At 40.4% G+C, this 12869-nt stretch overlaps 1 protein-coding gene across 1 annotated transcript; it reads right to left on the bottom strand.

Moving 5' to 3' along the window:
- Positions 1 to 1935: 1935 nt before the first annotated feature.
- Positions 1936 to 12330, bottom strand: LOC117560824 (myosin heavy chain, fast skeletal muscle-like). Its single transcript, XM_034237892.1, has 39 exons — positions 12124 to 12330; positions 11906 to 12049; positions 11667 to 11823; positions 11546 to 11573; positions 11353 to 11449; positions 11150 to 11242; positions 10998 to 11061; positions 10820 to 10918; positions 10563 to 10666; positions 10310 to 10448; positions 10079 to 10197; positions 9665 to 9814; positions 9394 to 9564; positions 8995 to 9295; positions 8778 to 8842; positions 8591 to 8678; positions 8364 to 8481; positions 8158 to 8281; positions 7595 to 7731; positions 7261 to 7516; positions 6933 to 7175; positions 6674 to 6850; positions 6451 to 6596; positions 6268 to 6358; positions 5780 to 6169; positions 5530 to 5656; positions 5322 to 5440; positions 5038 to 5234; positions 4612 to 4795; positions 4336 to 4501; positions 4101 to 4225; positions 3693 to 4001; positions 3398 to 3601; positions 3165 to 3290; positions 2909 to 3079; positions 2717 to 2821; positions 2526 to 2621; positions 2242 to 2373; positions 1936 to 2039 (listed from the first exon to the last, which is right to left on the bottom strand). The coding sequence occupies exons 1-39, from the start codon at positions 12328 to 12330 to the stop codon at positions 2019 to 2021; spliced, it is 5790 nt and encodes a 1929-aa protein (XP_034093783.1). The 3' UTR covers positions 1936 to 2018.
- Positions 12331 to 12869: the final 539 nt, after the last annotated feature.

Below are 12869 nucleotides of genomic sequence, written 5' to 3'. Positions count from 1 at the left end.
TGTTCCAAGTGAATCTGCGACCCCCTGGTGGCCAGTACATGATGTGGCCCAGACCACCATCCAAGTTGCCCATCCCTGGTGTAAGCCCAGAGATCAAAAGGTTACCATGGTGACAATAGCCGCGTTCACACCAAGTACTTTGCCGTACTTAGTTCCCAGCACTTAGTTCCCAGCACTTAGTTCGCAGCACTTAGTTCCTCTATGGAACTAGGAGCCAATCGCGTTCACACCGGAATAAGTTCCCTGAGGGAAGATTACGCAAATGAGCCGCTGACGTCACTTTGTCTTCTTCTGCTTTGGATTTACAGGCAGGCCGCAAACAACTTCACGGCGTATACTGCCACCCGGAGTCCCCGGAGTTGGGGACTGGCTTCTGGCGATATACTCGGAAGCTTTCCGAGTAAATCGCCAGAACGCCGACACCTCCTCATCTCCACCGCTCCCATGTTTTCTTTTGTGTTGCCATAAGTTAGTCTCTCTGTATTTGTGCGCTGGGCAAATGCTAATGCTAATAATGCTAATGCGAGGATAATAAAATGGCGGCTCTACAAAACATTTCAGAGTTTTACGGGGCGTGGTTTGCAATTCGCCCAACCAATCAGAACTTGGGCACTTTTTCCCCCCAGGAGAGTACCACCTCTCAGCAGACACTAGAAATGGGGGTAAAAGTTCCCGGCACTAAGTACTCTTTTTGGTGTGAACGCGACATAAGGGGTACCAACGTAACTAAACGGGAAAAGTACGGGGAAAAGTACTTATCAAACACCTGTTTATGTGAGCCCAGAGATCAAAGGCTTCCATGGAGATGTGCTGTGAAAGGAGAGCCTTCCCATTGTTCTGAAGGAGAAATAAACCTCTTACATTTCTAACTATAGTTTAAAAACGGTAGCTGCTTTCGGTAAAATGTCAATATGTGTGTGTGTGTGTGTGTGTGTACCAGTCTGTCTGTGGGCGTGTCTGCTCTGACTAGATGATGTCACTCAGGTGTGTGGCCCCAATCTGCCCAGCAACACCATAGTAACCAACTGCAGAACTGAGTCCCATTAAGAATGCATTGAGGATTATGTCTGACAATTTTGTCACCTGTTCAAAAATGATGGCTCCTATCAAAAAATGAACAGACCGTGAGCATCAGGGAACCCCAATTAACTGATATACGTTTTGTTTTTTTGGGTTTTGTGTGTAAAATGTGGAAATGGGAGCGGTTTGTTTAAAGTTTACTTCTCTCTGTTCTGAAGAAAGAACCGGACAAATCTAACATGGGAGTCTATTGGGAGCTAGGTGGACTTTTTGACCAGTTTTTGTCTCTTCATGCCCTCAAGAGGCATTTTGTTTAATATTTGTTCTTTATGTTTTCTTTATTTTTCAATGTAGGAGAGGTTTTCCTACATTTTCCTACAACAAATGATGTCCAAGGAGTGTAGGGTTTGGGAATTATGGCAGGTTTAAAACGTTTTTTTTGGCGAATTTCAAGCTCTCCTGCACTCTGTTTTGAGATCAAAGCACTCTAGACTTAACAAGCTGCTCAAAACACACTAATCTTAAAATCTGAAGAAGGCCTCTTTACCAAGCTCCATCTAAGTTAAATATCTCAAAAAGTGTAAAAGATATGAATAATCTGAATAACAAGTTATATAGCTGAATGTCTTGTGATCATTTTAAAGTTGGAATGAAGTCTCTAGCTGAAAGTATGTGGAAGGATTAGCATTTGACGCACGGTGTAGTTAAAAGAGGATTTGAAGGTTCCTCCCATTGAGTTCCATATTCAAAAAAGAGTTTAAAAAGATGAATATTTCAAAAAGTACAACATATTTTGATAGTTTGATATTTGAATGGTTTCTGTAGCTGAAAGTATGCTGAAGTTATAGAGAGCCAAAATAATGGTTGAAATAATAATAATAATAATAATAAGAGGAAGAAGAAGAAGAAGAAGAATTCAATTAATAATCGAAAACGTTTATTGTGGTATATTTCACATCATATTTTATGATTAGAAACAGCCAATCAACTCAAGTGCTTTATTCAGCTGCTTCTTTTCCCTGTAAAAAAACAAACAAAATATAAATACATACAGTGTATATACAAGCATTGACATCATACTCTGCATACATCTGAATGTTTTCTCTGTCGTTCATTTCAGAAAGATTTGGGCTATATTTGTTCTGTCAAGACTTAAGTCTTGCATTAAGAGATATTTAATTTAATTTTCATTCATAAAAGCTGAAATGTCTTTATAGTTACCTTGCCAGAGTCACGGGTCTTTGCTCTCAGTTTGTTGACCTGGGACTCTGCAATGTCAGCACGCTCCTCAGCCTCCTCCAGTTCATTTTGAACCTTCCTGCACTTGGACAGATGAGTATTGGCTTGTTCCTCCTGGAATAAGAGATACATAGTTTAAGGTACAGAAACCTTCAAACACTTTAAAATAAAATATAATAATGTGATGGTAATCTTAACAATCAGCAATATTTGCTGGTATAAATAAATCTGACATATCTACAAAACAATGTATATATTGTCCTTACCGCCTCCTCAGCCTGCCTCTTGTAGGCCTTCACCTTCAGCTGCAATTTGTCAACCAGATCCTGCAGCCTGGCAACATTTTTCTTGTCCTCCTCAGTCTGTGCCAATTTAGATTTGCATGTTTCAATATTTTAAAAGGTTTCTATATTAGATGAATTGGAACTGTACATTTTAACTATGAAAGTAACCATACCTGATAGGTGAGCTCCTTAACTCTCCTCTCATATTTGCGGACACCTTTAACAGCATCTACTCCACGTCTCTGTTCAGCCTCAACCTCTGCTTCCAGCTCACGCACCTTTTGAATAACATTAAAACATTAAGTATTCAGCTTGTTTTCAAATGTTTATTTCAGCTATATAAATCTTAGTATGACTTTTCTTACCCTAGACTCCAGTTTCTGGAGCTGCTTCTTGCCACCCTTCATGGCCAGGTTCTCAGCCTCATCCAGACGGTGCTGCAGGTCCTTAACAGCAACCTCCAGGTTCTTCTTCATCCTCTCCAGATGAGCACTAGTATCTTGCTCCTTCTTCAGCTCCTCAGCCATCATAGCAGCCTACAGGAGACATCAAATCATGTTGATTAGAAATATCAACAAAAAATGGCCGTTAAAAGTAAGAACACATGACATTGAAACCTACATCAGTGATGGCCTTCTTGGCCTTCTCCTCTGCATTCCTTGCTTCCTGCACAGTGTCATCCACTTCACCCTGGACCTGGACCAGGTCGGTCTCAAGCTTCTTCTTGGAGTTCACAAGGCTTGTGTTCTAAAAGGTGAACATATTTAGCCTCTTAAGTCATCACATGCCTAATATTCATGTTAGTTGAAATTGTATTTGATTCTTGAATTATTGAAATGATTAGGTTTGTTCACCTGAGAGTGCAGAAGTCCAACACGCTCACTGGCATCAACCAGCTCTTGCTCAGCAATTTTGCGACTTCTCTCTGTCTGTTCCAGAGCAGCTCTAAGTTCCTCAATTTCAGCCAACATAAGACCGTTTCTACGATCCACCATAGCAGCCTGCTCCTTGAAGTCGTCCTGGGCTCTGACAGCATCATCAAGGTGCAGTTGTGCATCCTAGTGAGAAAAGGATCAGACATATATACATGAATGCCAAAATGTAGCCCAATCTACCATAGTTGGAAAATAAACTGTTCCTTTTCTATACCTTCAGCTGTGCCTGCACATTCCTGAGCTGCTTCGTGGACTCAGCAGCCTGACGGTTGGCATGGCTGAGCTGAATCTCCATCTCATTCAGATCTCCCTCCATCTTCTTCTTGATTCTCAGGGCATCGTTCCTGCTCCTGACCTCAGAATCCAGAGTGCTCTGCATGGAGTCAGTCACTCTCTGGCTGTTCCTCTTGATCTGTTCCATCTCTTCATCTTTCTCTGCCAGCTTCCTGTCCACCTCACCCTTAATCTGGTTGAGCTCCAGCTGGACACGCAGGATCTTAGACTCTTCATGTTCCAGAGTTCCCTAATGAAATCAAACAATTAAACACTCATCTTTGCCTTCAAACACTGATATATATTTGTCAATGATTTGTAATGTTATGAACTCCCAGGAAAGAAATACCTCAGCCTCTTCAAGAGCTGTCTGGATCTCAGTCTTCTCTGTCTCCACCTGCTTCTTGGTCTTCTCCAGCTCATGGATGCTCTTGCCAGTCTCACCAATCTGTTCAGTCAGATCTGAGATCTCCTCTGCAGACAGATACATGGGGTTTATCATATTGTTGAGCCTCAAAGGGTAAAATATCAACAAAACAAATGTCCAACTCATGTTGAACTCTGTGACATTATGTAGAACTCACGTTGCAGATTCTTGTTTTCACGCTTCATGGTCTCCAGATGATCAAGAGCCTCCTCATAAGAGTTCTTCATCTTGAACAGTTCAGTGCTGAGAGAACGAGCCTCCTTCTGTGCTCCCTCAAGCTCTGCCTGACCCTCCTCGTACTTCTGCTTCCACTCTGCCAACACCTGAATAATACAATTCATACAGTTTATTTGGTTAAGTTAAAGTCTCAGGGCAAAATAAATATTCATGTCATTGTTTGTGTGTTTTGACCAAACACAGTAAATTGTGTTACCTTGTCAAAGTTCCTCTGCTTTTTGTCCAGGTTGGCAGCAAGGCCATTGGCCCTCTCCACGTCAATCATGAGGTCCTCCACCTCACTCTGGAGCCTCTGTTTAGTTTTCTCAAGAGAAGCACACTTGGAATTCACTGCCTCAATCTGTTCCTCAGCCTCCTGAAGGCGCTGGGCAAGCTTTTTCCTGTTTGAAAATGTAGGTATTTGTGGCTCAGTTAAACTCACAAAGTTACAAGTTATTTTCTAGTTATATTTGAATATATGAAACAACTAATTACCGTATTAATTAATCTCAATGATTGGCCTCAAAGTAAGAAGCTATACACATTTTAAAATACTAATGTTATTACCAGCAATTCAGGAATCAGTAGAGTTTTTGCTAAAATGCTACACTTCTGGCCATTTAACAGTTGGAATGTCACTCACTTGGATTCCTCAAGCTCCTCAGTGCGCTGGATAGCATCAGTTTCATACTTCGATCTCCACTGAGCCACCTCACTGTTGGCCTTGGACATTCCACGCTGCAGCTCAGCCTTGGCCTCCTGCTCCTCTTCAAACTGCTCCCTCAGCAGATCACAGTCATGGCGGGCTGATTGCAGGCCATGGGCAAGGGCATTCTTGGCCTGTTGTAAGAAATATAATTAACCTTTACACAATTTCTAAATCACAAACAAATCATACAAATATATACTATCTTGATGGTTTCTTACCTTAACCTCCTCCTCAATCTGTCTCTTCAATTCATCAATCTGCTGTGTGGAGGCCTGCTTGCCTCTGGTCAACTGAGAGACAAGAGCTTCCTTCTCTTCAACTTGACGGCTGAACTCACCTTGTGTGAAAAATATTATAATACGTTAGTTTGTGTTACGTTTCTCAATCATATACTCCACAGATGGTTCACCAAAAACATGTAGATACCATTTTCTGTCAGGAGGCGTGCTTTCTGTGAACTTGTGTCATTGATTTGGCGGACGTTTTCATCATTCTTGGTCTTCAGTTCGCTAAGTTGGTCCTCAAGAGTACGGCACATCTTTTCAAGATTTCCCTAATGAGGAAGAAATAAACAAAATCAGTGATCAGATTTTATTCACAAAATAATTTACATGATGTACTATATTCATATTGGTAACATATAATATTATAAAAAAAGCATGTATTGCTAGTGTACCTTTGCCTTAGCAACATTCTCCATGTTGCTAGAGAGGTCATCAATCTCCATCTTGTATTCACTCTTTTCCTTCTCAAGCTTCTGCTTGACACGCTGGAGGTTGTCAATCTGCTCTCCCAGCTCAGCAACACTGTCAGCCTGCTTCTTGCGAAGGGCAGCAGCAGTTGCTTCATGCTGCAGAGTGGACTCCTCAAGGTCACGACGGAGCTTCTGGAACTCAGCCTCACGCTTCTTGTTCATCTCAATCTGAGAAGCGGTGGCACCTCCAGCCTCCTCCAGCCTCTCACTGATCTCCTCAAGTTCCCTGGAGAGGTCAGCTCTCTGCTTCTCAACCTTGGCACGAGCTGCACGCTCAGCCTCAATCTCCTCTTCCAGTTCCTCAATACGAGCCTGTTGAATGTAGATGTTTTCTCTTTCAGCAATCATTCACTTTATTATACATAATAGTAAATATATGTAGTATTGTTAAGTGTAACACAATATCTCACCTGGAGCTCCTTGATCTTCTTCTGGAGCTGAGCACCCAGAGACTGCTCATCTTCAATCTTGCTAAGGAGCTGACTGCATTCAAAGTCCTTCCTGTGAACATTTTGTATAAAGTGCATTGAGTTCATGCCATTGAAAACTTCTTTAAAAAAATGTATGTTGTTTAAACAGAAAAACTAAGCTACTTTTTGATTTTCTCATCAGACTGCTGCTTGTCATTCTCAAGATCCATGACGGATTCCTGGGACAGTTTGAGATCACCCTCAAGCTTTCTCTTGGTTCTTTCCAGGTCCATACGCAGCTTCTTCTCTTGCTCCAGAGAACCCTCAAGCTAAACAAAGGTATACATTTTAAATATCATGTTCAAGATTAATCTTGCTTTGCCAAATCAAGTGACTGTACACTTACATCATCTACTTGCTGCTCAAGCTTGGTCTTGGCCTTGGTCAGAGTGTTGACTTTGTCTTCCTCTGCCTGCAGGTCATCAAGAGTCTGCTGATGAGACTCCTGAAGGGCTTTCTTTTCCTTGGTCAGCTTAGCAACGCTCTCATCCTGAGAGGCCATCTCCTCGGTTAGGTTCTTCACCTAAGTGTGCAAGAAAGATGTTGTTAATACAAATAAATAATTATAATCTCACTACCTAATGGACAGATCATTGATTACAAACCTTGTTCTCAGTGGCATGTTTCTCCTTTTCCACTTTGGCCAAGGTAAGCTCCAGGTCATCAATATCCTTCTTGAGCTCAGAGCATTCATCCTCCAGCTTTCTCTTCTTGGCAGTGAGCTCAGCATTCATTTCCTCTTCATCCTCCAGTCTCTCAGTTGTCTCTTTGAGTTTGGCCTCCATCTGAATCTTACTCTTGATGAGTCCCTCACATCTCTCCTCAGCATCAGACAGATTGTCTCCTTCCTAGACCATTTTCATAAAAATACATGTTAGCTCTTATATATTCACAAACATGAAAAAGCGTATTTGTCTGTTGACGTTTACTTACAGATGCTACTTGCAGAGCCAGATCAGTCTTCTCCCGCAGAAGGGAAACCATCTTCTCCTCCAGTTCCTTCTTCTTGGCCAGGGCAGCAGCCAGGTCAGTTGTCATTTTTTCATAGTTCTCCTTCATATTTGCCAGCTCCTTCTCAGTTTCAGCAGTCTGCAGCAGAGGCTTAATTTTGTAGTAGACCTTCATCCATGGCCAGTGTTTGACATTCATGAAGGAGCGCACGTTGTACTGGATGGTGTATACGGCTTCCCTGCACAGAAAAAAATGGTTTTAGACAATATCTATTTTTTCTTTAAACATTGATCAGAATTAGCAGTTTTCAACGTGCCTCCTTGCTGTCATCTTCACAAACTCTGTTCGCATGAGATAACCGCGACACAAAGCCTGAGTAATTCTGACCAGTGATGCCAGTTTTTCGTCTCTCATCTCCTCAAGGGTACCCAACAGGCCAGCCTTGAAGAACACCTGAACAAACAGAAGCAACAAATGTTTTCAGAATCAGAATACCTTTTTTCGAGGAGGGGAAATATAAATGTCTGTCAGCAAATAAATGATGAATTCAAGTAATGAACACTTGAAACACTGTATAACAAGCAAACAAACAAAATGAAATATGTGACTCCTATTTACATGATGGTTTTTGGTTGGATGGAATGGTTTTAAGGCCAAGTCTTAATTACTTGTTTCATCATAATCATCACCATTTGTATTTGATATTATTTGCCGGGATGGAAAAAGAAAGGCTACCAGAGTTGACCTCCTGAGGTAGTTTCATTAATTACATGTATAATACATACTACCTTAGTCACAGTAACATACAACAAATACACTGTACAGCGTCTTTGGTAAATATTCATTAGCTCAGTTATGAAGTAAATGTAAAGTACTTACCTTGGTGTGTCCAAATTTATATTCATCATGAGGAACATCAATTGACCCAAGCAGCTTCTCTGAAGCCTTCTTGTTGTCCATGAACTGACCGTCAGGGATGACAGCTGCATTCAGCACCTTGTATCTATATGAAAGAGTTTATTGTCAGGAGGAGCATTATATTGTAATAATGAGAGGTTAAAATTCTATGTATAAAAACATTATACCTCTGCTTGAAGTCAGCATAGAGGATCCTGCTGGGGAAACCTTTTCTGCAGATTCTAATACCCTCCAGGACACCATTACACCTGAGCTGGTGGATAACCAGGAAGTTCTCCATAAGACCTGTACAACATTTTTTTACATTTAATTATTTGAATAAATAGTAGGTATTTTAATTGATGCAGCACAGAATTAAAAACCAAACCAGTCATCAATACTGTTGTATATGTACCTGGAGTCTTTGACTCATTGGGAATCAGACAGCGCACAAAGTGAGGATGGGTGGCCCTCAAGTTAGTCATCAGCTTGCCCAAGTTCTCCTGTAATCCATAATGGTGTCTCATGTCATGAAATGCCACAATTGGGAGTTTTGGTTTAAACAGAGATTTATTAGTTATGTTTGCTTTGAGAAAGCTTACCCTGAACTGTGAGGACACAGTCTGCATAGAACCACCCTTCTTCTTGCCTCCCTTCTTAGTAGCATCTGTTGATGTTTTGTTAGAATGTCATGAAATTAGCATAAACAAGTAATAGTTGATGAGTTAAAATAAAATAATATTACAAATATACATTTGATTAGTAAAAAGTATATATTATCTCTGGTTTTAAATGTCTTTACTGTAGTTACTATCTTACCCTCAACTACTGGAGGATACAGCGAAACCAGCAGTTTCACTGAGGATTTCTGGTACAGCTGAATGACAGAGTCATTCAGGGGATCCTTGTTCTTGTCCAGCCAGCCAGTGATGTTGTAGTCCACGGTACCAGCATAGTGCACCAGGGAGAAGTGGGCCTCAGCCTTGCCCTTTGTGGGCTTTGGCTTCTCAAATGCTTTGTTTTTGCCAAGATGCTGGTCATACAGCTTGTTCTTGAAGGATGTGTCTGAGGCCTTGGGGAACATGCACTCCTCTTCAAGGATGGAGAAGATGCCCATGGGCTTGAAAAGGTTGAAAGAGGTATATCATTTAGTGATACATTATAACAAATAAAAAAACAGTTACATATGATGTATGATATAATAAATGAAGTGGTTACCTTTTCAATCAGCTCAATGCAGGCAGCCAAGTCCATACCAAAGTCAATGAACTCCCAGATAATACCCTCCTTCTTGTACTCCTCTTGCTCCAGGACGAACATGGTGTGGTTGAAGAACTGTTGCAGTTTCTCATTTGTGAAGTTGATGCACAGCTGCTCCAATGTATTGAACTGCAAAAGGACATATCATCTTCATGATCTCTTACAAGGCAATAAGAACTATTATTTATTGAAAAGTATCAACTGCTAAATTGTTCAAACTCAGGCTTACATCAAAGATTTCAAAGCCAGCAATATCCAGCACACCAATGTAGAACTGTCTAGGTTGTTTGGTGTCCAACATATTGTTGATACGGATGACCATCCACAAGAACATCCTCTCATAGATAGACTTGGCCAGGGCAGGCACTGAGTTCATGACCTTAAAGAAAAAAAGTGATGTGATTTTATTTTTGACATATACAACTGGTATATTATATTATTTTCAAGATACATGCCACTAAAATTCCAAAACTAAACTAAAATGTAATCAAAGATCGCCCTTGAACTTAGTATTCAATTAGAACTCATTGACAGAAGTACAGAAAATGCCAACTGACATTGCATATCTTTTTCCTAATGAAATCTGTACTATATTTTTTGTTTTTAAAAAGTAGAATATTCAATATTGACCATCATTGTTTACCTGAGGTACAGTCTGTCCCTTGGTGACATACTCATTTCCGACCTTCACTCTAGGATAGCACAGACCCTTCAGCATGTCAGCGGAGTTCAGACCCAGCAAATAAGCAACCTTGTCAGCATCTGAAAATAATTCAGAAATGTCCATCATAATTTGTGAAGAACACAACGTTATCAAGAAATGTATCAATGTTGTTGCCAAGCTCTAAGCTTTGAGCTAAGACTAAATACTCACCGTCTGTGCCATCAGGCTCAGCCTGCTCCTCACGCTGCTTTTGCTTGAACTTCATGTTACCATGGTGAAGCACAGCACCGGTCATCTTGTAAATGCTCATCTTCTCTTCATTAGTGAAGCCCAGGATATCAATAGCATTCTGATGTCAAAAGACACAAAAAACACAATTGTTCAAAAGTTCTTAAAAGAGTTGTAATGATGTTGGATTTGTTTCACAAGTCTATTTAAATATGTTGAATTGAAAATTACTCACATCCGTGGCTTCCAGCTCCAATTTGTCATCAATGCTGGCCACAACAATCTTACCCATGCTACACATGGGGAAGTCGTAGGGGTTGGTTGTGAGGAGTGCCAGTTCTAGAATACAAAAAAATAAACATGTCAGTAGATATTTTTTATAAATCCATCCATCCATCCATCTTCTCCCGCTTATCCGTGGTCGGGTCGCATTTTTTATAAATGTAAAACTCTAATAAGGTTGAAACAATTGCAATATCTAATTCTCCTTACCAAGGAGCTCTGGTATGTGGCCGGTCATCATCTGGTAGAAGATATGGTAGCCTCTCTCTTGCTCAAGCTGGAATGTCACTCTAGACTTCTCCAGCAGATCTACAAGTTTTGAACATGTCAGTGCCAGGCTAAATCTTACTTACAGTAGTTTGTATACACTATAAGGATTGTTACTTACAAGTCTCAATATCAGCACTAGCCAGTTTGCCAGCTGTGTTGAAATGGATTCTGATGAATTTACCCTGTTTGAAATAACATAATCATTAATGTCCCTCCACATGTGCAATGTAACAATGCTTCTCTCGTATGTAGAAACTGTTCCATACTTACAAAACGAGAAGAGTTGTCATTCCTCACAGTTTTGGCGTTACCATAAGACTCAAGCAATGGATTGGCTGCAATAATCTGATCCTCAAGTGACCCCTAAAATCCAGGTTAAGAATAGCTGTCAGGAAACGACTTCATTTGTTCATCCCTGAAAAAACTTCTAAAGATAAAGAGTCCTGAATCGTCATCATCATAGAGTAACATACCTTTGATGTGTCTCTCTTGGGTCCAGAAACTGAGATTGTTGCAAAGTACTGGATGACACGCTTGGTGTTCACAGTCTTTCCAGCACCAGATTCTCCACTAGGTAGAGACAGAGATTATTAAGAACTTGACCAATGTGTTTGATTAATCTTAATTAAAACAGAATTGGTACAATTGTAAATGTTACAAACTTACGTGATCAAGACAGACTGGTTTTCCCTATCTGTAAAAGTAAAAAAAAACATAAACCAATCAAGTACATGTTAAAAACAGAAACTCTATACTGATGTGTTTTAAATGAGTGGTAATGACTTACCAGTAGCCATGAACTGATAAGCGTTGTCAGAGACAGAGAAGATGTGGGGTGGAGCCTCCATACGCTTCTTGCCTCTGTAGGCACTTACACATTCAGTATCGTATACTGGGAGCCACTTGTAGGGGTTCACAGTGGCACAGAACAACCCAGAGTAGGTCTAAAATATATCACAGAGAATTTAAATGTAACTTCATGTTTCCAGCAAACATTTTTCAGTCTCATTAGGCAATTAGTCTTACGTAGATCATCCATGCTGCATAACGCTCTTTGAGGTTATACAGCACAGAGGCTTCATTGAGATGGGTCATCATGGCCATGTCCTCAATCTTGTCATACTTGGGAGGGTTCAATGGGAAGACCTCGTCTTCTTTCACTGTCTTCTCCTAGAACAGGAAATGTGTTACATGAGAAATGATCAAATTGAATTCCTTGTACACACTGATTTAATGATACGAACCTCCTTAGTGTCCAGTACTTTGACAGTGACTTTGCCACCATCTTTCTTGAGGATTGTTGCCTTCAAGTACAGCTCCTTGACATCAGACACAAAGCAAGCACTCTTGGCATCAAATGGTGCGCTTTGAGCCTCAAGTCTTTCCCTCTCTGGCTTACGAAGGTATATTGCAGCCTTGCCATACAAGGCCATCTCCGCGTCGGTACTCATGGTGGCAGTTTATTTCTGTGAAGTACACGCAAGCAAGATAAATCTTATTAATCTTACTTATTTTAATGTTTTCAATCAATTTGATTCAACAGCCCAGAATGTCTGTCATCAAATAAAAATAAACATATCCCCATTCAATTTAATTCTCCTTGAAATTGAAATGGAAGGATTCAAATCAAATTCTCGTTAAATCGTCACACAAATGTGCACAGCACCGCACTCAGTGAAATGTAGTCTTTGAATTTAACCCATGCTAGTATTAGAAGCAGTGGGCAGCTATAGGTCCCAGGAAGCAGTGTGGGGGTCAGCTGCTTTGCTCTCAGAGGTAAGAAGTAAACTGAAATGTGGATTGGTAACAATCTACACTTCAATTATTTTCCTGTGTACCAGAACACATTCCAGTATGGAGTTAAAAGTAATTAGCTCATCAAAACGTTTTTCTAACTTAGATTGACGCAATAAAATATATTTACAAATGTAATGTAGTGAAAGATATGTTCATACCTGTTCCACTCTTATTGAAAAGTCAGAAATATTCC

This window comes from Gymnodraco acuticeps, unplaced genomic scaffold (assembly GCF_902827175.1).
Source record: "Gymnodraco acuticeps unplaced genomic scaffold, fGymAcu1.1, whole genome shotgun sequence".
Taxonomy (NCBI): domain Eukaryota; kingdom Metazoa; phylum Chordata; class Actinopteri; order Perciformes; family Bathydraconidae; genus Gymnodraco; species Gymnodraco acuticeps.
This window is presented reverse-complemented; position numbering and strand designations above follow the sequence as displayed.

What these genes read in the sequence shown, in the direction of transcription:
- LOC117560824 (XM_034237892.1), bottom strand. Translation starts at nt 12,330, where the DNA reads ATGAGTACCGACGCGGAGATGGCCTTGTATGGCAAGGCTGCAATATAC. An exon ending in GAGGAGCTTGAGGAATCCAA is followed by an intron (nt 4,796 to 5,037) that starts GTGAGTGACATT and finishes ATTTTCAAACAG; the next exon opens with GAAAAAGCTTGCCCAGCGCC. An exon ending in TCCAGAAACTGGAGTCTAGG is followed by an intron (nt 2,822 to 2,908) that starts GTAAGAAAAGTC and finishes GTTATTCAAAAG; the next exon opens with GTGCGTGAGCTGGAAGCAGA.